Genomic DNA, 25,199 nt, shown 5'->3' with positions numbered 1-25,199 from the left:
CACAACCTTTGTACCATGGATTAATGTTCTTCATATCAAATACCACTAAAAAAAGTAACCGATAAGTTATTTGTGATCATAACAACTACAATCGCAAGAAAATCAAATGCCAAACTATGATTACGCTCTAATACAGAGGATCTAAAAACACTAAATCAAAGTAACGAAACCCTAATTCGCAAATACCGAATTAATTCCCTTAAACTCAACAGAAATATTAATTTCTAATTACCTGATTATACTGCTGCTTCTTCAAATACGGTGTACGAAATGGAGTTTAGAATTGACGGAGGGTTTCTGCTTCTTCAACTGCGGTGATCGAACGACATTGAATGGGCATTATCATGTGGATGTATAAAGCAGTAGAATGTTAATAGAGTAAGACGAAATGGAGCTTACCAAATGGGGTGCGGTAGCTTCAACGGAGTGCGATGCTTTCTGGATTTTGTTTATCAGGAGCTTCAATGGTGTTCGTGGGAGGCTGGAGGAAGACGAAGACGGAAGATTTGAAAGAAGACGTTAACCTGAACGGAGATTATGGGCAACGAAGACAATTCGCTCACCAAAGGTCACGTGAATATGTGTTGTCAAATTAAAAAATCATATTTATTGATGAACGGCTCAGATCAACAATCATGCATCTAACGGTTTGTATATGCACGGTTTTTTGTCCCCTTTTTAACCTGGACGGGACCAGTGAAAAACTCCACATCTCTCTCTCTCTCTCGCCTTCTGGTGGCTCCTCTCTCCCGTGAAGCCACCCTCTTCCTCCTGTGTCGATAACAAAGCATTTGCGAATCGGTAAGTTTCTTTGTTAATTTCTTTACGATTTTGTTTACTGAGGAATTGGAATTTGTCAGGCAATTTTTTAAGTTTCTGAAATTTCAATAGCTACCGAGTTTGGGTCTTTTGTATCAGATTTTTTGTATGCGCCTTTCTGAAATTCAGTCTCAAGTTTAGATTTCTTGTTGTTTCTTGGTGTAAAGATCACTAAGTGTTGTTGAACTTCCTCTGTGAGACTAGTCTAAGCTTTATCTTCTGCTTCTGCTCCTTGGTGTCTTGTTATCCGGATATAATTTTGTTTTACAGCGTCTTCATTTAAGCAACTTAATGAGTTAAATTGTAGAAAACCCTTTTTGGGTCCTCAAGAGTCCACATTGTTGTTCTTGGTAAAACTCCATATATCTGAGCAGATAGGACATTGGGGGTTAGGTTTGTTCAAACAGAAATTTAGGCTTGTCATCTTCAAAGTATATGCATGGATCAAAGAGATGCAATGGGTTTATCTTGACCTGCATTCTCTCTTTATTCCTGCACTTGTGTTAGAGCTGTTATTGGCGATGGTTGATTTTTTTTCCTCAATACCTTGCTGTACACCACTAGTGTTTTTGCTGTGGTTATTTATTTGGAAATTGGATGGAAGAGCAATGTGTTTCGATATTTATTTGGTTAATTTACAATCTGTGGAGCATACGACTTTGATAAGCTTGAAATGAAATTTCTTCCGTTATATTCTATGCTAAAACCAAATGGAGATTGTCCATTATATTCCTTGCTTCAACCAAAAACTGTTCATTCAACATAAAATCCTTCAATTCATTTTCCACGCAGTCTCTGTTGCTTGTTCATTAAACTTCTCTCTTTCATTAAACTTATTTTTTATTCACATGCTCTGATCTAAGGTATCAATTGTATGATGATAATATGATATACCCTATCTGACCTAATGTTTAATTGTTTATGCTTATGTTTTATTAATATATTTTTTTTATAATTATTGAATTTATTATGCTTGCACTTTGCATCTTTAAAGGGTACACTTTTTAGTGCGCTTTGAAAACACTCAGTCTGACATGATTTTGGCTTGAAGTTTGGTTTTGATACGGTTACTGATTAAAAGGTTTTTAGTTCTTGCTTCTTTCAATACATTAACATGCAAAAGAGTCTATAACTACATCTAGTTTTGAAATGGTTGGACTTTGTTCAAAATATTGCTGATTCTTATGTGGCGTTATTTTAGTGGAACTCCAACTAACTTTAATTGGGTAGAATTTGTTTGAATCACTGTGCTGTTAAAAAGCTAATATAGGATACTTGATTTTCTCTTGCATTTCTTATGATGGGATAATAACGGATATCTTGTGGTGATACATCCAGTGGTGAAAGGTCTATTCCGAGTGTTCCAAAATGAACGAGACTATGAAGCAGTTCCAACAAAGCTTAATTGAGCTTGAAACTGAAGCTGAGCATCTCCTTCTAGCCCGGACACAGGTGATTTGGGCACAAATATTTCAAAACTGACTCACTTTGCTTTATCACTGCAGAAATGTGGAGGAAAAAGGAAACTGATATTCTGAATCTTTGTGTCCTTCTCTCTATACTTCTAAAACATACATCCATTCTATAGTATAAACATATTTGGCCTGTTTATACTGAGAATGATGCTTATCAGCATGGTTAAACAAAAACAATGTTGGATGAATGGAAGCAGAACTGCAGAAGTGTTCAACTAATTGTTGTTTCTGTTTTATATTGCAGCTGCTAGAAAATGATAAAGTTAGGAATGAGAACAGGGAAGCACTAACTGCTTTGAGGAAGAGGGCTAGGACTACAAAATCTAGTGTTCCATCTCCCTTTGAGTCGATAATGAAGGATATTGGAGGACCTGAATCAAGGCCTTTGGTGCAGGAGGTATGTGCAACATGTGGTAACCATGACTCAAGTGAGTGCACATGGATGATGTTTCCAGGAACTGATGTCTTTGCTATGATTCCATTCCATGCTTCCCACACCATCTTGGAGAAAGGTTTTCTTTTTGAGCTCTTAATTTTATTGCAATTGTATTTGTAACTTATAAAAAAAAACATTACGCTAACGAAATATTCTGATTTCATGTATCAAATGTGAGCTTAATAAGAAATCTTCGTATGCCATACATGAAATGTGACCACCAAAATTCAGTCAAATTGATTATAATTAATATACTGGAAGTGGCGCTCTTGGCTCTTCGAACCGTGGGAAAAAAAATCAGTGTATATTTGTGATTTTTCTCTTAAAAGGTCTACATGATAGGGATGGCTATTTTGCCTTAACAACTGGGTGCTTTGTTGTTTTGCTGAAAGGCCATTAGTTGATTCTTAGTTTTAGTTGTACTAAATAATGAAGCGTTATGTCATATGTGACCTTTCGATGGTTATTTTGCGGATTGTTGTTGTGTATGCAAGCTGAAAGAATCATTTACTGAGATAATACATGCTTCTTGCAAATTAGATTCTGGCGTACGAAACAAATACTGAACTTAAGAGGATCTACAGCACTAATTATATTTTTCCATTCAATGTTGAGATTTACTTCAATCATTCCCTTCTTGTAATGCAGACCAAGAACGTGTTGATTTTGAAGCTAAGAAACTACAAAGCTTTGTGAAGGAAAAGTCCTTTTTGATTTCCGAAAAAGGTGCATTGTCTGACAAGATAGGTCCTGGTGTGCTCAGATCTCTTGTAACCTTAACAGACAAACCAAAGTGAGGTGAGGCTGGATAGTCTATCTCGTGTCTATTTATTTTTCAAAATTATTTACTAGCCCTCAGATTTCATTATTTAGCTATAATCCAACCAAGTTGACGTGTGTTTCATGCTTTTAGCTAGTGCAATAGTTGGTGCCTTGGTTTATTTCATCATATACATGGCATGTGATTGCTTCATTGTTATACTATATCACATTATTAATCTTGATTCTTGAGAATGAGATTTCTGGCATTTATGTTACTTCATCTTAGATGACTCTATTTACATGTAGGTGTAATGGCTAATTGCTCAATTATGTATGGAATGTCCGTCGTTGCAGAAAGTAAGTCTGGTTTGCTTTTTCCCTTTGAAGACTATGGTAGCAATAAAGCATCTGAACAAAGTAGTTGAATGTATATCGAAGTCTGTTATGTTATGCACTTTGTTCGTAGAGTTAAGTCTGGTCTGGAGGTTCAGAACACTTCATTGTGGACTTTAATCAGTTTCCTTTTATTAATTGTTCTTAATCCTCAAGGTATGGTGTTCAAAATTTATAAATTGTTTTCGTGCATTGATTTGTGAAAATTGAATGACATGCATAAGCTTATCATATTATGTGTGATCATAAGAATATTTTAATAGATACTATTGTAGGTAAGTATTGTGCCCTAACAAAGAGACCTTTTAAGTTTAAAGCACCAACTTAGATAATAAATTATCCTGTATTAATCGTTAGGAGATTGTCCTCTTTTGGCCTTGCATATAGTATCTTGGAATGTATATTGTCACTGTAGATGGTGTCCTTTCTTTTGTTATGGCAATATTACTGTATTATGCTTCTTAATGGAAAGCTTGAAGATTTTGCAACTGCATTCTTTTGTTCACTCTCTGTTGGGGAGTTTCTCAAGCTTGTTCTTTTGTTGTAACACGCTAGCTTGCTCTTACCATTGTTGTTTGCGCACCTTGAATCAAATGCCTGATGCTAAATGCAGGAGAATAAAAGTTTGGGGTATAAAGCTAGCTCTCTTTATCGCTTTCTGGAACTTGCTGAGAAAAAGTAGTGCTAAAGGAAGAACATTTTCTTTGAAAGTGATTCCCTCCTAGTGGATAGACTACTCAAAAGAAAGAAACCTTATTCTCTAGTTTCTAATGCTCAATGTTCATTCCATAAGCATAGAGTTCCACTTTACAAGCTGTTTCATCACCATGAAGAAATTTGTACCAAGAAGTTTTGATTAAAGCAGAAATTGGAACAAGATTGAAAACTGATCTCCTTAATTCGTAAAATTATTACATTTGAAGATACATTACAAACCAGGAAAAAATGCTTCTACAAAGCATAAAGTGGACATGAACTTTAGGGCTGTCAGATTGGACAATTTTATCTCCAGAACATATGCTGTATCTCCAGAACATATGCTGTTTGTAGGTTGTAAATTTTGTTTATTCATGATCTTCAAAGTCTAGGGCAAGCTTCAAAGCATGAACCATGCCATAAAATAAGTTAACCAAATCCCTGCATCAATATCAAAACTTTCAGAATATTGAAGCTTAAAAAAAAGAAACAAAAAAAAAAAAAAAACCAGTTTTTGAAGAATCTACTTACCTCTCTGCCATGGGAGAAACTTTAAAGCATCGTTATAAGTTGAGAAGACACAGTCTGATGTGGTGTTTATCCCATTGGGACAATTACAAATAAAGGAATTGTAATTCCCACTGTAACCACAAGCGCCACCACTTCTTTCACAATCTGCACAAGAGCTGGGATAGTCATTGTACACATTAAACTTATACTTCAATGCAATCCCATACTTCCAGTTATCAGGGTTAGATTCCTGCCCACTGAAGCTATAAAACCCGGAATACGAAGAGCATTGCAACTTCTGTAAATCCATCTCAAAGGCCGGTCCGAGATCGACTGGTGTGTAAACACAACAGGTAGATATCGGGAGACTTAGCATGCTAATTGCCCTGCAAGAGTACAAAAAACTACATATGGGTGTGCCTTCTTTGTCACACACAGGAATTACAGAGCTGGCATTTGATTGATAAATAGGTGATGAAGCGATTGAACAATCAAGTAGAGTGAAGACAGTGTCATCATGAAAAGAGAATGGAGCATCCCAGTCTAGGCCAAAGCCTTTGCTTGGTTGTGTGCATGAACAAGTAGACATGGAGGGATCAGAGATGTATATGACTTGGTTAGCATAGTCTATGTTGGTGACTGGGTAGCAGCCAGTGTGGGTGGTAAAGATGAGCTTTTGCTGGTCACAGTTAAAGTATTTTTGGAAGCGTGGATCGCCGCAGCCAGAGCCGGTGCCAAATGGGTAATTGATGGGTATTTTGTCACAGGTCCTTTGGCAGGCTTGGCTTGAAATTAGAGATGGAAGATAAAAGATGAGAGCAAGGAAGCAGAGGACATGGAGAGAAGTTGTGGTCTTCATTTTGTGCTGTGTAGAAAGTGATGAAGTGTGTGTGTATATATATACGTGAACAAGCAAGCAAGCTAGGTGATGAATGTTAACTTTATATTATTATTCATTTGGGAAATTTTATATATACTATACTAAGTCTACATCACTTTTTAAACATGATAAGTTTACACTAAAAAATATGGTAAGGGTACACATAATTTTGTAGTGAAAAGTCTAAATTACCCTTACTTTATTCATTATTACAAAAATATGTATTAAGTTTACACACACTTAACTCAAGAATCTCACTTTTCTCTCCACCCCATTTTCATCCCAATCAAACGACCAAGCATTCCGATTTCCCATATCCGGCACCTCTTCGTCCCTGACATTTCTCAAGTGTAGTTTCGTCGTCAATTTCCGATCTAGAAAACAACAATGGGTGAATGTTCTAGTCAACTGCAAAAAACCATTCTTTCTTCAATCTTCATCATCAGAACTTGCATATGCTAACCCAAGTAACCTTTTGACAGGATTTTCATCCTTACTCTCATCTCCTACCTCCTTCGATCTGGAAAGGTACTTGCTTTCTTGTCGTGATCGACCTTTGATGACCTTCTGCTTTATTTGATATTGAGAGTATACACTTGTTCATATCCTGCCCGTCAGTATCAGTCTTGGCATTTTAGGAAACAGGATCACTTGAAACTTGGGATGAATGATCCTTAGTGGATGGGCTTGAAACTCTAGGTCGCTTGGGTTTAACTTCACTAGCTTCTTCAGCAGATCTTGTTGTCTGCAATGCAGAGATTCAAATATCAATCACAATAAGGAAGATGAACTTTTGCTTTATCACATTGGTGAGTGAGTGTGAGCAACTTTAAAGAGAATGAGAAGATATACCTAAACCCTACGATTTTGATCTCCTTTACAACATTTTTTGGAATGAAAACTACGTTTTTTTTGGAATGGTGTAAACTTAGTAATCACCAATAAAATATATAATGAATATTTCTTTTAAATATTTAGGTTTAGGGTTTATATGTCATTACATATTAGGGTATTTTTAGAAACCACAAAAATTAAAAAAGTGGTATAGACTTAATATATTGGTGGTGTATAGATAAAATTTCCCTATTCATTTTTAAGTCACTAATTCAACTTTGTCGAATGAGTTATTATTTGAAAGATTCCCGTCCATTCCAGCCTTAAAACAAGGGTGGCAATAATGTATTTCCAATTTTAAATCACTAATCTAATCCTTTTAATGATTGCGCAAATAGATAAATAAGGAAAAAGGAAAAAGGAAAAGAGAGTATGATTCACTAGCCTCAAAACAAGGGTGACACTATCCTTTTGTGGATATCAGGGGTTGAAATAAAACAACAAAGTTTACATAAATATCAATAGTTTGACGGACAAAAGTAAGTTTGGGGTTGAGAATAGGAGATAGCCTGGTTGGTTAACCTCTCTGTCCAGGATCTTGAGGTCCAAGGTTCTATTCTCACCAGGGGTTTGGGATTTGGGTAGTTTTCCATCCGCAGTGGTGGCCTTCATGCCCCTCGGACATGGTTTAACGTGTGTGTGGCCTGACAAAAATATGGCTTAGAGTGTGTGGCCTGTGGGCCTTTAAAAAAAAAAAGAAAGTTTAGGGTATTGACGAAGAAAATCAAATTGTAATGCGTGATGCCAATTTTGGATTCATTGACTTCGGAAAGAGCTTAGACTGATGGGCTTGGGCCTTGGAGTGAGGTATGGATTGTTTGGCTCATACTAGTCGATCGCGTGATGCCAATTTTGGATTCATTGACTTCGGAAAGAGCTTAGACTGATGGGCTTGGGCCTTGGAGTGAGGTATGGATTGTTTGGCTCATACTAGTCGATCTGTCCGGACATTTACTCTAGACGTCGGGACAGCAGGTGCATATTTGCAGCAATCATGCATTCATTTTCTTGAAATGTGGCGACAAATCGCAAGGACGGATGAAACAACGAGGCACAAAGTGCAGGAATTAAAGTTGATGGCGAAGTCATCGATGACACATTTTTCTTGGCATTAGTGGGGACTGAGAGAGCAACATCCTCCATCACAGGCACAGCTCAGCCCTGTCTTGACAAGAAGTGATACATATTATTATAAATCAGAAAACAAGATTCCTTCTCAATCACTTCCTGCGTTCATACTTCACAAATCTTATACTAATACGATCACACCCTTAATCTGCTAACGCAATTCATTGTTGTCATGGCGAAGAGTGCTTTGAAGCTTCTGGGTGTGTGGCCAAGCCCATCTGTGTTGAGGGCTACAATTGCTTTAAACATCAAATCTGTTGATTATGAGTTTATTGAGGAAAACCTTTCACCCAGAAGTGAGATTCTTCTCCAAACAAATCCTGTGGACAAGAAAATCCCTGTTGTCATCCACCATGGCAAACCCATTTGTGAATCTCTCCTAATTGTACTATACATTGACGAGACTTGGTCCTCTGGCTCCTCAATTCTTCCTTCTCATCCTTATGACCGTGCTATCGCTTGATTTTGGGCTGCTTATATTGATGATAAGGTATCCAAAAATTCTTACTTTTTGGTGTAGTCAAGTGTGACTTGCCCTGCACACCAACTGTTCGACCATTTGCCGCACTCGGCACTCATACACGCCAGTTTTGATCCATACGTCTTTTTCAGTGTGTATATATATATTTTCCTGATGTGATTTTGAATTTGAATGTAGTGGTTTCCATCTCTGAGAGGGCTGGAGAAGAAGAAAGGATTTTTACAAGTGGAAGAAGGACTAGTGCTATTGGAGGGGGCATTTGTGGATTGCAGCAAAGGGAAGTCTTTCTTTGGAGGAGATGATATTGGGTTTGTGGACATTGCATTTGGGAGCTTCTTGGGGTGGCTTAGAGTGATTGAGAAGATAAATGATGTGAAACTGCTTGATGAAACCAAAACCCCAAATCTGACAGATTGGGAAGAGAGGTTTTGTGCTCATGCTGCAGTGAAGGATGTTATGCCTGAGACTGACAAGCTCGCAGAGTTTGCTAAGGTTCTTCAGGCCAAGATGAAATCAGCTGTTGCTCCATCAAATTAATGAATTTGTTGTGAACTAGTAGAACAATAGATTGGATGGAATTTTCCTTCTTGTATTTGCTGGGTAGATGTCTCTGTTATGTGTTCAGTATATGCTGGAGTTTGTTCTTCTTATCTAAAGTGCTTTATTTTTTCCCTTCCATTAATGATCAGAATGCTTAGTGTTTCTGTCACTGAACATGTCTTTGTTTGTTTGTTAATGCATAATTAAAAAACACACAAAATGGACGGTGAAAATGGATTCATCCAAACAAGTAACTTGTGTGTGGGAGGTGGACGTACGGTGTCGTTTTATGAAGAGTTATTGGGCCCGTTTGGGGCACCGTTTATCTCCGTTCAAATGCAGATTGTTGCGTCCAAACCCTCCGTTCCGATGATTCGCATGTTTGGCTATCCGTTCCGTCTCAATGCACCGCACAAATTATCGGTCGAAGTCGAAGCGAGGAGGAGCTACTTCAAGGATTATCGGAGTTTTCAAAAACGGAGTTTCACTTAAAAAACACGGAGATTTCCGTCAAATACGGATATCTTTTTACCTTTGTGTCCTCTTACGTGTTCCTCGCCATCTCTGCTCATCTCTCCAATCCACACTTCAGGTCAAGTTCGTTCAAATCGAAACTCACTCTTCAAATCACATACCCAGAATCTAGACTTGCTGTTCAAATAGCAACCAAGAATCGAGACTAGCTCTGCAAATCGCATACCAAAAATGTTGATTATGGATCCAAAGCATGCTGTTCAAATTATAGATCGAAAAAATTAAAGAACTAATAAGTAAGAAAAACAGAGAGATGTGTGTGCCGAAGAAGACGGCGATAGGAAAGTACAGCGAGGAAGAAAGGAAATAGAGAGAGAGAGTCAGAGATGAGGAAAGGGAAGAGCCCGCTTGGAAAGGAGATCTTTTTTCAATGGTTTTTTTTTAGAAAAATTAATTTAAGCTGTGAAATGTTTTTTTTTATTTGGTTAGTAGTTCAATGGAATCACAATATATTTATATTTATATTAATATTAATATATATTAATGATATTAGAATTTAAATTAGAATCCCATTACATTTGGTAAAATCATTCATTACAATTTATAAATAGATTTGGACAAGCTTATCAAAAAAAAAAAGTTGAACAAATTTCATAATTCATTGTGACTTCACCTCACCTCAAATTTGTTCATCCAAACGTTAAACTGCATATAAACTCACCTCATCATAATTTTTTTTATCACACATCCAAACGCTTTTTGTCAACAGAACTCACCTCACAGCACCACAACTTTTTACCTAACAACACCTTACCTCACAGCACCAAAATACAAATCACTCCCAATCACACCCATTACGTACCAGGTGATTCTATTAGCCGTTCCGTGGACTGTGGACGGTGCAATGCACCAGATTCAGTCCTACATGTCACCATACTCTCCCGCACTCCATGCTACTTGATTGCACGTTCTATTACTTTCCGATAGCTTGACATGCCTGTCACGCTTGAAAAGCTTAACCGCCACCGTTTTGACTCTTTTTTAGTTTTTATTGGTTACCTTCAATATACAGGCTCCCTTCAATAATAACAAATTGTGATTAATATTTAAAATAAAATTTGAATTAATTAGGGAAACTACTTTGGAAAATGATCAGGGAAAAACGATGATGAGGATCTTAGCAATTAATTTGAAATAATATTTTTTTCATTAGAGATAAGATGCTCTAATTTCCTAACTCTAATTTTTGCTCCAATTCTCCCTCTAAATTAAGTTAAATTATGAATTAAACTGTTAAATTAAGTATTTTGATATTTATATTGTTATAATATATTAGATTCTGAAAAAAAAATCTAATTCATTACCCCTAAATTTTAATGTCATTTTTAAAAAAATAATCTAATTTAATAATATTTTTTTGAGAGCATTTGAGTCAAAATTGAAGTTAGGAATTGGAGCCCCATATTCATTTTGGTTGAGAGAAAATATTATTTCCTATTTTCTTATTAATCACATTTTCCTTTTTTTTGTTTCCTTCAATTTTCTTTGCCCGTAAAATTGATGAACTCGAAATGTTTTATTAGGAATCAAATATCGTCACGGAGCTGTCAAATAAAAACTTCCCTTAATTTTCTTTTTTAAAAAAAAAATAAATCCTCTGTACTGCAACGACGACATACACAACCAATTTATTCTTCTTCTTCTTGTTCCAGGTACCAACCCATCCCACTCGCTTCAAAACTGTCATATTTTAACACTGACCATTAATACCCTTGCAGAGCACAAGAGGGGGTCGGATCCCTTCCCATCATTTTTTGGGTGGGATTTGGAAAATTCCCATTGTCTCACTTACAGTGTTGCTTCCATGGGCTTCAATTACTACGACATACTGAAAGTGGAGCGCTATGTGAATGAGGATGACCTGAAGAAGGCCTACAAGAGATTGGCAATGAAGTGGCATCCGGACAAAAACCCCGTCAACAAGAGAGAATCGGAAGCCAAATTCAAGCAGATCTCCGAGGCCTACGACGTCCTCAGTGACCCGCGCAAGCGTCGGATCTACGATCGCTATGGTGAGCAAGGTCTCAAGGACGCTGAATTCACGCCTCCTACTCCTCCCTCTAAGGGAAATTGCGGCCGCCGCGACAGTTTCCGTTTCGACGAAACGGAGGAGATTTTTGGGGGATTCGATGCAACAGGGAGAGGAAACCCCCCACCGCCGCAGCATAATGAGAAAGCTCCGGCCCTGGAGCGCATCCTGCCGTGCACTTTGGAGGAGCTCTACATGGGTGTTCGTAAGAGGTTAAAGATCTCACGCACTGTCTATGATGTTTTAGGGTAAGATTTCTTCTTTTCTTTCTTTTTCTTTCGTTCTGATTAGTAAGGAAAATTAGGGGTTTACTCTGTGTCTACAATTATAAGGTTATGGATGAAGTGTGCTTTGGGAGTACTTGATAAATTAGGGTTTTTTTGCTATTTTAGTGTCCTTACTATATATGGTCATTGCTGCGGAAAATTAGAGTTTTTGTCTGCAATGATAAGGTTTTGATGAAGTGGATTGCTGTGGGAGTAACTGTAAAGCATTGATGGCTGAATGTTTTCAAAATTACAAACAATTATATCAGGTGCTGATACATTTTTCTGTAAAAATTAAGCTAGTGAACTTTGGTGATGAGTAGTAGGTAGTAATAGGTAGAATTTTATGTATGGCTCTTGCTTCCATTGATTTATTTTTATTATTAGTTGCAGTTGGTCAGGATATAGTGTTTTTGTTTTCCTTTAGCTTGATATCCAAGTAACTATCTTGCTTTGCAGTAAGCAGAAGATTGTTGAGGAAGTGGTAAAGATAGATATCAAACCTGGGTGGAAGAAGGGCACGAAAATCACTTTTCCGGGGAAAGGAAACGAAGAACCTGGCATCACTGCAGCTGATGTTATTTTTGAAGTGGATGAGGAACCCCACCCTGTTTTCGAGAGAGATGGAAATGACCTTGTGGTCAATCAGAGAATAACCTTATTGGATGCTCTAACTGGGAAGAACCTCAATTTGACAGCCTTGGATGGAAGGAATCTCACCATCCCACTCCCGGATATTGTTAAACCCGGTCATGTGGTGGTCGCCGCAAATGAAGGAATGCCCATCTCTAAAGAACCCAGCAAGAAAGGAAACCTTAGAATTATATTCGATGTTGTGTTTCCATCAAGGCTTACTGCATTGCAGAAATCTCATCTACAGACAGCTCTAGGGGCGAACATTCATTAACACAGTTATCCAGAGACAGAAAGTAAATAGGTTTTGCTTAGGATGAAAAAAAAGTTTGAAGCAGTGGTAGCTACTAACTTAATTTCTTATCCTTCTTTATGATTTTTCTAATTTTAATTTTACATTGTAATTCTACTCCTTATGAATAAAAGTATCGAAAAGTTTTATCCTATATCTCATGATTTTACTTTCGAGTGAATTTTGTTATCTGTTGAAGTAGAAGAAATGTCTGACGTGTTTTGCAGAAACTTCAGTAAAATTTTATTATCAAATATGGAAGAACACAGCACGAAGAAAGTGCAGAACTAGTCTTATTTTGGTTAAATAAACATTGGTTTAGGTACTGGATTGCTGTATTGCTGTATTGCTGCTATCATTTCCTGTGTTTCTCAATCTTCTTCTGCAGTTCATCTTTCTTGACCCCCTCAACGCGATCAACTTCTTTGGCATCTTTAACCAGTACAACTGCCGGGAGTACACTTGCTTCGAATTGCTGCGCCACGACCTGTTTCATTCACTTAAATGATCAGTGAGAGAGATTGAAAATGAAAAAACAAAGTCAGATCAGTCACTAGTCGTTTGCTGGGGTATTACCGGCAAGTCGTCGACGTCAATCTTGATAAAATCAACATCAGTGCTATATTTAGCAGCAAACTCAGTCATAGCTGGTTCCAAGTATCGGCATGGTCCGCACCATGTAGCAGTGAATTCAATCACCAACTGAACCACCAAAAAAGAAAGTTGTAAGACAATTCATTAGAAGAAAGAACAGATATGATCATCACAACAGCCAACAGTGGATAGATTTGATTTACCAGCTTATTTTTGAGTTTGGAGGCAGCAATGTAGGACTTCCATAGATCCAAAGAATGCACAAGGACAACCATAGATGTCGATACCCTTTTGTGCGAGAATCCATTCCCACGCTCATATGCCAACTTAGCTTCCATTCTCTACTTTGTTGCAGACAAGCTTCAATAGGGAATTTTTGGAATGGTTGAAGGATGTGATGGTAGAGGGTTTTTATATATAGGTTGATGTTGGGAGTGGAATTGAAGTACAAGTACTACATTAGTTGGGGACTAGCTGGGGGGTAAGATTCGATTCGTTTGAGAATTGATGGATCCACATCCACTCAAAATTTCATCACTACTTGCTCACTCAATCTTATGTTTTTTTACGCATAGAAATATTCTTACAGGCTTACAGCACACAAGAAGGTCATGCTAGAATTGCATCTAAACATGCATGCAATTAGAAAGCTAAGAAGTGCTGTCCGCAGCTCTAGTTTTAATGGACTATTGATGGCGTCATGAGCTGGGTTCCATTTACAGAATCAATTCTTTTTGTTTGTCATCATACAAATTCTTTTTGCTTGCCAAATTCATTTTACAGCTGTGTATGATCATTTAATTTTTCTTTTTTCACAACATTTTAGCTTTACAGAGGGGAATGAAAACTGTGAAAAAGAAAAAAAAGAAGGGCGTGGAGAGAAAGGAAGAAAACAAAGTGGAAGTGGCTTTTTCTTTACTTTTCATGGTCGACTACTACTACTCAACTCGAGTCTGCGTATGAAATTTTCATGTGTTTGTCTAGCATGTGTTGCTTGCAAACTATAGTATTGACAGTAATTTTTTTTTGTGTGCACGCCAAAAAAATAATGACTAGATTCTTCACGTAAAACCCTCTCTAACTTTTTCCCTCCTTCAAAAGCGGAAGATAAAAGAAGTAAAATTTTCTTCTTTAAAGGAGGTGGTGCTCATTGTCACTTCCTTTTCCCCTTTTTCGAGCTTATTTTCAAATTTGTTTTCATCTATATGTATAGAAAGAATGACTGTCTACTGGCCTTTTAAACGTCAACTACTTCTACATATTAATTGAAGATATAAATATTGAAAAAAAACCCCCCTATACTTTTTTATTGAACTAAACAAACCCCTCTAGGTTGCATTTTAAATTTCATATTATTGTTAAAATCCATATGACGTGGTTTTTATTTTAAGAAAATAAAAAATGAGGTGTAAAATCCATGTCATATATGACAAATCACAAAAAGAGAAAGAGAAAAAGAAAAAGAAAAAAAAAGGTTCTTTCAAAACTAAGTGAGCTTTTATTCTTTTCTTTCCCTTCACCTCCCTAATTCTTTTCTTCACCTCTCTGTTTCTTCTATTCTCGTGTCGCTTCCCAGTGTTTCCATGCTCGCATCGGAAACTCAAGGTGTACTCTTTTTGCATCGCCTAGATCACATCATGGTAAGAGGCAAAAGGTAGAGTCAAACAGCAAGGTTTATATGTATTTGGCACGCCCACAAACAAATGTATCTAAGCTTTTTTCTTCTTCCCATTTCCGAGCTTTTAATTAAAGACATCAAGCATCTGAACTACAAAAAAGAGGGTGTCCTGAATAATGATGATGCACTCACCCACAACAATCCTCAACTCAAAAAATGGTTCATGGAATGCAAGGAAGGAACTACATCACCCACCAAGGGAGCTGATAACACGACACCCAACAAGACCCCCCTAACAAAATATGACATCAGGAAGCAACTCCGACATCAGTGGGATTGGTGTTGTGACCTGCATGAGCTGCAGAGCCATTGTTGTTGTAAGGGTTCCCACCACCCCTGCTGCTGCCTCTTCCCCTATTGTTATAGTAGTTTCTCGGATAATAGTTTCCAGGTTGATCATAAAACTGGTTTCGACCATTCTGATAGCCTCCAACTCCCCTGCCACCACGACCTCCACGGCCGTTGGAATAACCCCTACGTCCACCCATCCCACTACCACGGCCACCTCTTTGATTTTGATAGTTCCCTCGGGGATTGTACCGCTGCTCCTTAGGTTCTATTTCTCTTTGACTTTGCTCCAATTCTGCTTCTGGTATGTCTTGAAAAGCAACCTCTTTAAGACTTTCATTCTCTGGCTCATCCTGTGAAACAGCACCCTTTAAAATTCAAACAAACATTTACAACTACTCCAGGACTGAGATTTAATCTTAATGTCAAATGGAACTACCTTCTGATATTCCTCAGCCGGAATAGATTGATCGTCACCCACTTCATGACCATGAAAATTTGCAGGGTATTCATCCTACAAAAGCCAATGATAACGAAATATTAAAACACATTAATGCAAAGAACAAGCAAATATTGGTTCACGAACACCCATCCTCTTCTTTGTTTTCTCCCTTCCCCAATGCAAAATCAGGTGTTAAGTTCTATGGAGTTGAAACAAACTCTAAAAGAAGACAAAACATATCCCAGGCATGACATTGCCACCATCATTCAGTATCCCGTGCATTCTCGTTTGCATTCTCATTTTAAGCTCCCAACAGGGAACCCCTTTCCTAAGCACCTCCACTCTTTTTTTTCCCTTCTTCTTCCCTCTTCATAAATGGTTTTAGCATGAAACTTAACACAATTGCCTGAAAACCTTCAATCTTAACCATAAAGATTCCAGACATGCCTAAAAAAAGAGAATGCACACTCCAAAAGCTAGGGGGAGGGAAAAGAAATAGATCATATTTCATGAAACCAATAATAAAATCACAAAAGCCAACTATCGTTCAGATTTTACTAAACTCAAGCTGGAACAATATTTCAGGGAACCAACAAGAACCTTCCTGGAAATATATTGGCCCAAGAAAGTCCAAATTGCACATCCAATCAGGTCTCAATAATAGAAAAGAATATGCAAATGTACATTTACAACATAACAATATCTGCAAGTAAAACATGATATCTCAAACAAAAGGTCCAGAAGTAAAACACCAATGAATTTTGACTAAGATTACAAATTTACAAGCAATCAAAGTCAAGACAGCAGAAACAGACATAAGTGTACTAGTGTAGCACTGTAGCATGATCTGAATATCAAGATACGCTATAAGAACATAAAAGTGATCACTTCACCTAGCAATGAGACACTCGAAGTCCCGCAACAAATGATTTTTTTCTAAAATTGGCAACCAAAACTGTTACACACTTACACTTGCGAACTAAGTCATGGAATAAATACCATTCAGAACAAGATCCAAATTCATGTGAGCAGATATAAAATTAATAAATTTAAGGTTTTCATAAGAATGCTAAAAGGACAGAGCAACAATTAAAGTTTGTATTGGAGTAAAACCAACATTATCCCCCACTAGACTGGTGGGGCCTCGTCAAAATACATATTTGATAAGTTATACCATGGTACTTGCCAGCACAGAAAGTGATGATAAAAGTGGAATCTTGTCTGATGAGAAAGTGTGAAGTTCCCAAAGGAGATGGGGGCTTGGGAATCAAATCTCTATTGTTGTTGAACAAGGCTCTCCTGGCCAAATGGTTCTGGTGGTTCTCTATCAAAAGGAAGCCTTTACGAAAGGAAACTGTGCTGCTAAATAAAGGATGGAGGCCAATGAATGGATTTTGAAGAAGTCAGGGGGTCCTTTCGGTGTTTGTGCCCAAATGAAACTAAAATTTGTTGCGAGAATTGGGTTTCCAATGCTTCCTCTGTGGTTGGTAAAGGAAATAGTCAAATAGGTTCACTTGTTGGAGTGGCGCCTGGGACATCTTCAGTTCTTCACTCAAGCACACCTTCCCAAATTTATAGTTTTATACATTCTGGCAAGAAAAAGAAGAAAGCTATAGTCTTTGATAACTTAGATGGTTAGACCACAATAATAACAGAAATTCATGACATGTTCACTCCATTAGAAAGACCACAGATTGGGAGTTGGATCTATTCAATTCCTATTTTGATACTATCTAAAAGAATTAACCTTCACAACAGCTGAAAGATCAAATGAAAATGGAAAGGAGGTGGATTTCAAGTGAAGATATTTTACGCACTCTTATCTATCCCATAGGTGGTGGTAAGAATGATTTACACTGGAAGCAAATTTGAAAAGCAATGTTCCAACAGAATTTGCTATTTTGAAGAAGGCAAGAAGCTTGGGAAAGAATCCTACGGGTAGAAAATCTTCAGCATGGAATCACTTTAGACAATAGATGCGCTCAGTGAAAAGCCAACCTTAAAAGGTGAGGCACCTCATTCTTCGTAGAAAATGGATGACATATCTTTGGAAAACAGCTCCTAACATTACGGGGTTGAGTTGGGCAATGGCTAATTTGGTGGAAGAGAAACTAAGGGCCTTGAGCTTGTGAAAAGGCAAAGCTAAAGGGCAAAAACTAATCAGCTTTGTTCCATTATTAGACAACTCTTTTGAACATCATAAAAAATGGTGATAGTTATGATGTAAATGCATGGTTCATGTACCTAATTTAATGTTCTGTATTTGACATTCTCTGCGCTACGAAGGCATCCCTTATCTCCTCTTTAACACTAGAGTTTATTATTTCACATTGCTGAAGTACTGTAAAATGCCCAAATAGGACTTGATCACCACGGGCAAACATTTCATGGTCATGGCAACACCAATACAGAAATAATCAATAGCACCTCAATCAACTTAAAAATATAAGAGAAATGACAATGATCATCAACCTCATAATTCTGGTCATATGATAAACCATAGCATAGTTATACCTTCTGTTGACTTTGAGCAATTGATACTTCCACCTGGACTGGCACAGAGTTGGGTACCAAGGACCCGTGAACAGGAACATGGAAAGATGCATAATTCCCTGCAGCAGCAGCTACTTCTACTGCTTTCATCTCAGGGGTAGTAGTGAAGTAATCTGAGGCCATTATCTTCTTCAGCTTTTCCCTCAAACCGGAATCTATCAGGCCAAATAAAAGTATTATCAAGCACAAGGTACATAAATCCACACTGAGAGACAAAAAAGAAAACCTAAATTTGTATGAAAAGTAATTACAAGTGTCGTTATCTTTGGGCTCAATCGGGCTGTCGGAATTTGCTAGCCAAAGCTTGGCGTGCTGGATACATCGCTGCAAGGCGTTCTTGTGGGAGAGACCCGAGTCCAATGGCCGAGAAATCATCAAGCTACCAACCTTGGAAATCAAGTCCAAATCGCTCTCCCCAAGCAGATCCGTGGCGTCATCTGTAACATAGTCATAAGTCAAACAACATCCTCTCTCGTGTGTCCTAGTCAACATAGTAGACGTGAAATCGCCCTGAGACTTCACGTCAAACAAGGACCCAAAGTAGAGAAGATGGAGTAGATCTCCCACCACAGAATCACCGTCATAACTCTTCTCTCGCTCCTGATTTTCAGACCCATGACGATTTTCATTGACGACAGCATCGTCATTGGAGGCGGCCTGCTGGTGGCTGTGACGGTTGATGGAGAGGCTGATTTCCTCCTGGACAGCCCCGGAAAGTGGGCTCCGAAGCTTCTCGAGTTCGTCGATGAGGGCGGAAACAGCGGGCTTGGAACGGAGGACTTCTTGTTGTTCGGAGTTGAGGAGCTTGCCTTGGGAGACGGAATCTTCCATCTGGATGATGCGGCTGTATTTCTTGCGGAGAGCGCGAAGGCGCTTGTTGACGACACTGAGGACAGGTCCGTCGGTGTTGTCCGAAACTGCAGTGGGCGACGCCATAGGGAGGAGAGGTAGGGTTGATAGGCGATCGGAGAATGACCACCGGGAGGCGGTGGCTGAGATGAGGGTTCGGAAACGGGAGGCGAAGCGGCGAGGGAGGATTGTGTGGAAAGAGAGAGACGCTTGAAGGTTAAATACTGGACTGTGGAGTCTGATGATGATGATTGGGTCAATGGATATGGCTTGGGGTTTGTACTTTGTATGCTTATGAATGTTTGGATAGGGTTTGGGCTTGTCAACATAACATGCCCTCGTTGCCCAATAAATAGTGTCATTCATCACCATCCCATTCTCAAAAGTTTGATGAATTTAGGTGAAAATTAATCAGAATTCAGTGCATATATTTGTTTTCCATGAAAACTATTTACACTCTTACTACATCCCAATCTAAATAAACCTCAATCAAAAACATAATAATTATGTGTACACCCTTTGTTTCGATTTTTCTAAAAACACACTCTACACCCCTTTAACCCTAATTCCCAATTTCTTCCTCCTCACCACCACCACCACCACCACCCTCTTCCTCCTTTTCATATCGAAATTCCTTCAAGAAATTCATCGAAATTATCATCATCATCGATTTTACTAATTGAAATTGAAGCCTTTTTTTTTTTCTCCTTCTCTCTTGGGCCTCCTCATCCTCTGAACCATCATCACTCTTTGCTCTATCATTCCTCTTTCTCTTCTTGTCCTCTCCTTTCTCTTCCTTTTCAATTTTTTCTTTCTATTTCCTCCTCTTGTAGGGAAGCTTATCTGCACACCTCTCACAACATGTTACCAATTTAACAAGAGCTTCTTTGCTTTCTCCAGCTTCAGAAGAATAAAAGTTCACCTCATAACTCACCAAGCCATCCTTTGTGTCACAATGTCTGCTACCACATATGAATTGTCCTCACCTTCATTCATCATCATCAATGGCCGCACTCCATCAGTCGTATCCACTAGCCTTATCAAGGTTCTTGTCTCCGTCCGATGACACGTATTATTCCGGTGAAGGCTTCATTGAAGATGCCGTCATAGTTAAGGGGTGAGGGTCTGTCAAGAGAATGAAGGGAATAAAGAGAGAGAATGGAATAATTAGGGAAAGATGTGGTAGGGTCAATTGGGGTGTTTTTAGATTGAGGATTTTTTAGATTTTTGGGGTGTACTTAGTTAACTTTGAGGTACAAATAGTCTTGATATTGTTTTCGTCATTCATTTTTAATGTTGTATATCATATTTTATGTTTTGTTTCAATTTCTTTACTCAAGTTTTTTTTTTATAGGAGAGAGTAATTATTTTGATGGTCGATTTAATTTTTAATAATTATTTATGAGAAATTGTATCAAATATAATTGAAGTCATCTAATTATTCGTTATAGACTGTACTATTTTTTAAAATTTATTTTTTTATTAAATCCTCTTTGTGTTTTTGATATTTTTAATCACATTTCATTGTCATTTTTTTCGTCTTTAGTTGGCAAAAAGTTATAACCCTTCAATATATCTCTCTTGGTTTTTATTGATTCTATTATATTTTACATTTTTATTGTTGTTCTATAAAGAGGGTAGTGTTGATTTCATTTTACATTAAAGTAAAATGTTAAAAGTATTCATACCAAAATTGTTATTTTTTTTTAAATGAGATTAAAAAATATATTTTTAAAATTTTATAATACGCATATTTATAAAATTATATAAATATAACTTTACATATTTCATATTTATAGTGTAATTAAAGAGTAATTTATATTATTGATTTTAAACGGTTCTGTAATTGAATGTGCAAATAAATCTTTTAAAAAAAATACAATTTCAATATGGCAATTAATGTATATTGAGTTTTTTTTAAAGATGAGAAATAGAGAATTTTTATGAATCCACGTGGCAACTAATCTTACAAATAGACTATCCAAGTGTCAAATAAAGAGAGCAATTGGTTAGATCCCTTGTTTTTATATATAGTATAGATAGATTGTGGTGTAAGGATTTTTCTAAGCTCAATCGTTGAATCTTGGAAGCCTGCCCTTGATCAATATTTGGGCATAGACCCTACTTAAGATATTGTTTGCTTTGGACCTTGTTTTCACTTATTAATTTCATGGCAAAGCCCCACCTCCCTCACAATTAGAACCATGATCTCTTGGTGATGGGAGAGTGAATACCCAACTTAACATATAATGTTATGTTAAAGCCGGTAAGCTAATTATAAAGAAAAAATATTGATAAAAATTAGATAAATAATGTTATGTCACGTTTTATGTGGAATTTTGTCATGATACCTACGCTTTCACACTCACATATAACCACGGGTAAAACTTTAGATGTGGTTATGAAACCGCAGTCATGAATTTTATTACAATCGCGTTCAAAATAGTTTTTCCAACGGTCATATAAACCACAGCTACAAATCTTAGCTACAATTTCATAACCAGCGGATATCTAATCGCTGAAAAATTTATCATCCGCGGTTTTTATGTATGTATTTGTCACGGTTATGACCAATAGGTGCATGCATGTGTTCTCTTTTGTAGTGCATATAAGAAATATATGTGCCACCCATGATTTTAAAATTGCATTATATTTATACATGAGATGATGATAACTTACCTGAAGGCACATAGTATCCTAAACTTCTAGAAATGGATTTTTTTTTTTAGAAAAAAAAAAAAGCATTACCATTTATGATTCATTCCAAATTTTCAAATTGGTATACTATCATTTGAGCTCTTCCCTAATAAAACTTACCTTATAAAGTAAAAGCTAAAAAATATACGAGTGAAGCTAATTACATATACCCCCTTGAGGCCTAAAATATGTATGGATATTTTTGTCTCGAAATGGCTGAACAGAACCCAAGGCCTAGATCTCCCAGTGCGGAAGAAGATCCAACAACTTCATGCCCAATATGTGATGGTATTTATATGAACTTGCAAGCCCTCATAAACCTCCTCTATTTTCATATAACAAATTATCATCATGATCAGTATGTGGAAAATGGGTTTGGTGGTCCATCCATGCTGCAAGAAGAAAACGTTACTATTGTTGGAGCTGCATTAGATGTTTTTACTGCCGGGCTGCAGACTCAACATGAAGATGAAGTTATCATGGAAGAGCCTTCCAGTCCTCGCACCAGGGCCAGGCCCTTTATTGAACAACTGGAGCGCCCCTTCGTCGGTACATCTAACTCAAAGGAAACCGATGATTTCATAGAGCTAGACTTGACCTTGAAGCTTTGAAAATTTTAGGAAGAACACCCTGCATGTTAGGTATATTTTGCTAGATTAATGTTCTATCCAATAATATAACTGGTTTCTCAACTTTTGTTCTGTTTCCATTATTAAATAATAAGAGAGATATCATTGCGCTTTATCATGTTTTGTTAATTTGATGTTGCCATCAAATTTTGCTATGTACGTTCGGGTTTAATTGTAGAGAGAAGACAGGTGATCAGCGGCTCTGGCCAATGTCAGCGACAAGATGAAGATGCATGGTCGAGCGCTCAATGGCTTGTGGTCGGTGGTGACAGTTTCGGATGACGGGTTCCGTCCCTGGGCCAAGACATTGCACTTTGGGCCGAGATAACGTGATGTGGCCCATTTTACCTATGAGGTCTTTGGCTGGCAGTTCTTCCAGCCATGGGCCTGTCGAATCTAGCATGGATCCTGGGCCATCAGCTGACTGGACTGGCGGGTGTAGCCTGGGTCATGGGCCGTCTGGACTAGCTGGCTGAAAAATGATTATAGAATTATAGTGATGTAATTGTAAGGAAATCAGAAAAAATATATATATATATATATATTTGTGTAAGTTAATTACAAACAGTACAAACATGGGTATCTTTCTGTAACCCTAATTTACAACCTAACTCATTATTCCTTATCTTGTTTTGTTGTCATGCTGCTTCCTTAATTGGATACACACTATCCACTCTTTTTGTTGACAAAAAGTCGTCAACAATACCCGGCCGTCCTCGGTGACTCCTCCCTCCCTCCGTCTGGTAATGCCCTTCTTCGTCCACTCTTTTGTAGTCAATTTCAATTTATTAACCACAGACCACCTTCTGCACTCTGCAGTTCTCCATCCATTTTTTTGGGAGACTTAGGACACAGAATTTCCCTGCCAAAATATCTGCATTTGATAGTGATAGCCACACCGACTTTACTTCCCCGAATTGATTCCAAATGGCTGCATCTGTCACTCCCTTGTCATTCTCATTCTCTTTCCCGAAATCGCATCTCAAGATTATACCCTTTTTGGGTCATCCCTCCATTGTCCATGATAGAGTAATTGCCACTACACTTGTCAAGTCAAGGCCTTCCTTAGCATTTCAGAATTCCCATTTTTCTATTGTTAATTTTAGGGATTCACCACGAGTGTTTTCTTCTGCTTCATCTTCTTCTCTGGAGAGGTACCTCGATTCGGTTGAAGACGATGAAATTGTGCCATTCATCAAGGAAAAGCCGATCAAATACCTCCTCTGTGTCGTATTCTGGGCAACTTTCTCAATCGCTTGGTTTGTCGCTTCAGGGAATGCTAATGCGGTTGTTGATTCTATCAAAGCTTCGAGCTTTGGTGTTAAGGTCGCAAGCGCGCTTCGAGGCTCCGGCTGGCCTGATGAGGCTGTGGTCTTTGCTCTTGCTACGCTTCCTGTGATTGAGCTTCGTGGAGCTATTCCTGTTGGTTACTGGATGGAACTCAAGCCTGTTCTGCTAACTGTATTATCTGTTCTGGGGTTAGTCTAATTTCCTCATCATTGATGCTCATTCGTTCTGCATTTTCCATCTGGGCGTTTCAATTTAATTGCTTTGAAGGATGTAATATTTCTTTCTTCTTAAACCCCTTCAGTAGATTGTCTAGCAGTCATATAATTTAGGCTGCTGATGCAAATTTTATTGGGTGCCCTATTGTGCCATCGGCTGGATCGAGTTTGAGAAAAGCTTTGTTGGTGGTCATTTTTCGCTTTTATGTACCCTTCAGTTGATTTTTTTTTGAAATACTCGATGGTTTGTAATTGCGTGTTTAAGGGGGTTAAGTTGATCACTTGATTATTGTTCCTTTGAAGTTCACAAATTTTTGTACTTTGATGCAGAAACATGGTTCCTGTGCCATTCATCATACTCTACTTGAAGAAAGTTGCTTCATCTCTGGTTGGGAAAAACAAATATGCATCTCAGGTCCTTGACATGCTATTTAGGAGAGCCAAAGAGAAGGCTGGCCCTGTGGAAGAATTCCAATGGCTTGGGCTGATGCTCTTTGTGGCTGTGCCTTTTCCCGGAACAGGAGCATGGACAGGAGCCATCATAGCTTCTGTTCTTGACATGCCATTCTGGCCGGCTTTTTCTGCAAATTTCTTTGGTGTTGTGTTGGCTGGACTTCTGGTAAACTTGCTTGTTAATCTCGGTCTCAAATATGCTATTGTTACTGGTGTACTTCTATTCTTTATATCCACATTTATGTGGAGTATCCTTCGAAATATCAGTAGGTCTTTGAACTCTTCAAAATGATGCTCAGATGATGTTTTCATGAACAGCAATAAAATGAGTGTTTGCGTAGTTTGTATATTCTGCCGATTAGGCTTGGTATGTGCTTATCTCACACACTCGCAAATTTTGGTTTTTTGTGTAGAATGTTGCTTTTATTCTTACAATTAATAAGTCTACGAATGATCTAAAATTATTGAGAGAAATAAATGCAATAATTGAGGGAAAAAAAAAGATTCAATACGAATCTAATATGCATGAAACAATTGAAGATGTCGTAATGACATGACGCGGAATGACTACGTGTGGACTGCAAAATCATCTATTGCATTTCTAAATTGTTTTAAGATAATGAAAACCTTTTTTCTATTATGACTACTTATTACTCAAAACAAAACGAAGGGAAAACTTTAGAGATAGAATGATCCTAATTGCTGTTATAGTATGAAATTGTCATACCTCACAACAAGTAATA

General features: G+C 37.7%; 6 protein-coding genes and 1 pseudogene across 8 annotated transcripts; 4 read left to right on the top strand and 3 right to left on the bottom strand.

The window, feature by feature from the left end:
- The first annotated feature begins 685 nt into the window (after positions 1–685).
- LOC120006994 lies at positions 686–4,685 on the top strand. 3 transcript variants are annotated; one of them, XR_005470121.1, is made up of 6 exons: positions 686–801; positions 2,158–2,271; positions 2,539–2,806; positions 3,379–3,528; positions 3,799–3,849; positions 4,499–4,685. XR_005470121.1 is itself a non-coding variant. In XM_038857130.1 (5 exons), the coding sequence occupies exons 2-4, from the start codon at positions 2,188–2,190 to the stop codon at positions 3,525–3,527; spliced, it is 501 nt and encodes a 166-aa protein (XP_038713058.1). In that variant the 5' UTR covers positions 686–801; positions 2,158–2,187; the 3' UTR covers position 3,528; positions 4,499–4,651. The 3 variants fall into 3 exon arrangements, 2 of the variants coding, with proteins under 2 accessions (XP_038713058.1, XP_038713057.1); XM_038857130.1 differs by lacking the exon at positions 3,799–3,849 and having other exon boundaries at positions 4,499–4,651; XM_038857129.1 differs by lacking the exon at positions 4,499–4,685 and having other exon boundaries at positions 3,799–4,116.
- A 199-nt stretch (positions 4,686–4,884) lies between these two features.
- Positions 4,885–6,007, bottom strand: LOC120006993 (wall-associated receptor kinase 5-like). The gene is made up of 2 exons (XM_038857128.1): positions 5,113–6,007; positions 4,885–5,022 (listed from the first exon to the last, which is right to left on the bottom strand). Exons 1-2 carry the CDS (start codon positions 5,948–5,950, stop codon positions 4,982–4,984), a joined length of 879 nt encoding a protein of 292 aa, XP_038713056.1. The 5' UTR covers positions 5,951–6,007; the 3' UTR covers positions 4,885–4,981.
- Positions 6,008–7,761: 1,754 nt separating this feature from the next.
- LOC120007095 lies at positions 7,762–9,183 on the top strand (annotated as a pseudogene).
- A 1,982-nt stretch (positions 9,184–11,165) lies between these two features.
- On the top strand, positions 11,166–12,922 carry LOC120006798 (dnaJ homolog subfamily B member 4-like). Its single transcript, XM_038856887.1, has 2 exons — positions 11,166–11,825; positions 12,303–12,922. Exons 1-2 carry the CDS (start codon positions 11,353–11,355, stop codon positions 12,748–12,750), a joined length of 921 nt encoding a protein of 306 aa, XP_038712815.1. The 5' UTR covers positions 11,166–11,352; the 3' UTR covers positions 12,751–12,922.
- Positions 12,923–12,987: 65 nt separating this feature from the next.
- LOC120006799 (thioredoxin H8-like) lies at positions 12,988–13,790 on the bottom strand. The gene is made up of 3 exons (XM_038856888.1): positions 13,566–13,790; positions 13,345–13,470; positions 12,988–13,255 (listed from the first exon to the last, which is right to left on the bottom strand). The coding sequence occupies exons 1-3, from the start codon at positions 13,698–13,700 to the stop codon at positions 13,124–13,126; spliced, it is 393 nt and encodes a 130-aa protein (XP_038712816.1). The 5' UTR covers positions 13,701–13,790; the 3' UTR covers positions 12,988–13,123.
- A 1,276-nt stretch (positions 13,791–15,066) lies between these two features.
- On the bottom strand, positions 15,067–19,430 carry LOC120007630. The gene is made up of 4 exons (XM_038857987.1): positions 18,575–19,430; positions 18,285–18,478; positions 15,768–15,842; positions 15,067–15,681 (listed from the first exon to the last, which is right to left on the bottom strand). Exons 1-4 carry the CDS (start codon positions 19,257–19,259, stop codon positions 15,289–15,291), a joined length of 1,347 nt encoding a protein of 448 aa, XP_038713915.1. The 5' UTR covers positions 19,260–19,430; the 3' UTR covers positions 15,067–15,288.
- Positions 19,431–23,150: 3,720 nt separating this feature from the next.
- LOC120007764 lies at positions 23,151–24,796 on the top strand. Its single transcript, XM_038858191.1, has 2 exons — positions 23,151–23,976; positions 24,334–24,796. The coding sequence occupies exons 1-2, from the start codon at positions 23,426–23,428 to the stop codon at positions 24,746–24,748; spliced, it is 966 nt and encodes a 321-aa protein (XP_038714119.1). The 5' UTR covers positions 23,151–23,425; the 3' UTR covers positions 24,749–24,796.
- The last annotated feature ends 403 nt before the right edge of the window (positions 24,797–25,199 follow it).

Source organism: Tripterygium wilfordii, chromosome 10 (genome assembly GCF_013401445.1).
Source record: "Tripterygium wilfordii isolate XIE 37 chromosome 10, ASM1340144v1, whole genome shotgun sequence".
In the NCBI taxonomy this organism is placed as follows: Eukaryota; Viridiplantae; Streptophyta; class Magnoliopsida; order Celastrales; family Celastraceae; genus Tripterygium; species Tripterygium wilfordii.
The sequence above is the reverse complement of the archived record's forward strand: the minus strand, read 5'-3'. Positions and strand labels throughout refer to the sequence as shown.

Excerpts from the sequence above, each read along its gene's own strand:
- LOC120007764 (XM_038858191.1), top strand. The coding sequence starts at position 23,426 with ATGGCTGCATCTGTCACTCCCTTGTCATTCTCATTCTCTTTCCCGAAA. Across the intron at positions 23,977-24,333 it reads ACTGTATTATCTGTTCTGGG|AAACATGGTTCCTGTGCCAT; the intron begins GTTAGTCTAATT and ends ACTTTGATGCAG.
- LOC120006994 (XM_038857130.1), top strand. The coding sequence starts at position 2,188 with ATGAACGAGACTATGAAGCAGTTCCAACAAAGCTTAATTGAGCTTGAA. Across the intron at positions 2,272-2,538 it reads TCCTTCTAGCCCGGACACAG|CTGCTAGAAAATGATAAAGT; the intron begins GTGATTTGGGCA and ends TTTATATTGCAG. Across the intron at positions 2,807-3,378 it reads CCACACCATCTTGGAGAAAG|ACCAAGAACGTGTTGATTTT; the intron begins GTTTTCTTTTTG and ends CTTGTAATGCAG.
- LOC120006993 (XM_038857128.1), bottom strand. The coding sequence starts at position 5,950 with ATGAAGACCACAACTTCTCTCCATGTCCTCTGCTTCCTTGCTCTCATC. Across the intron at positions 5,023-5,112 it reads GTTTCTCCCATGGCAGAGAG|GGATTTGGTTAACTTATTTT; the intron begins GTAAGTAGATTC and ends ATATTGATGCAG.
- LOC120007630 (XM_038857987.1), bottom strand. The coding sequence starts at position 19,259 with ATGGCGTCGCCCACTGCAGTTTCGGACAACACCGACGGACCTGTCCTC. Across the intron at positions 18,479-18,574 it reads GCCCAAAGATAACGACACTT|ATTCCGGTTTGAGGGAAAAG; the intron begins GTAATTACTTTT and ends TTGGCCTGATAG. Across the intron at positions 15,682-15,767 it reads CGGCTGAGGAATATCAGAAG|GATGAGCCAGAGAATGAAAG; the intron begins GTAGTTCCATTT and ends GCTGTTTCACAG.
- LOC120006798 (XM_038856887.1), top strand. The coding sequence starts at position 11,353 with ATGGGCTTCAATTACTACGACATACTGAAAGTGGAGCGCTATGTGAAT. Across the intron at positions 11,826-12,302 it reads ACTGTCTATGATGTTTTAGG|TAAGCAGAAGATTGTTGAGG; the intron begins GTAAGATTTCTT and ends CTTGCTTTGCAG.
- LOC120006799 (XM_038856888.1), bottom strand. The coding sequence starts at position 13,700 with ATGGAAGCTAAGTTGGCATATGAGCGTGGGAATGGATTCTCGCACAAA. Across the intron at positions 13,471-13,565 it reads CCAAACTCAAAAATAAGCTG|TTGGTGATTGAATTCACTGC; the intron begins GTAAATCAAATC and ends TTGGTGGTTCAG. Across the intron at positions 13,256-13,344 it reads TTGACGTCGACGACTTGCCG|GTCGTGGCGCAGCAATTCGA; the intron begins GTAATACCCCAG and ends TGAATGAAACAG.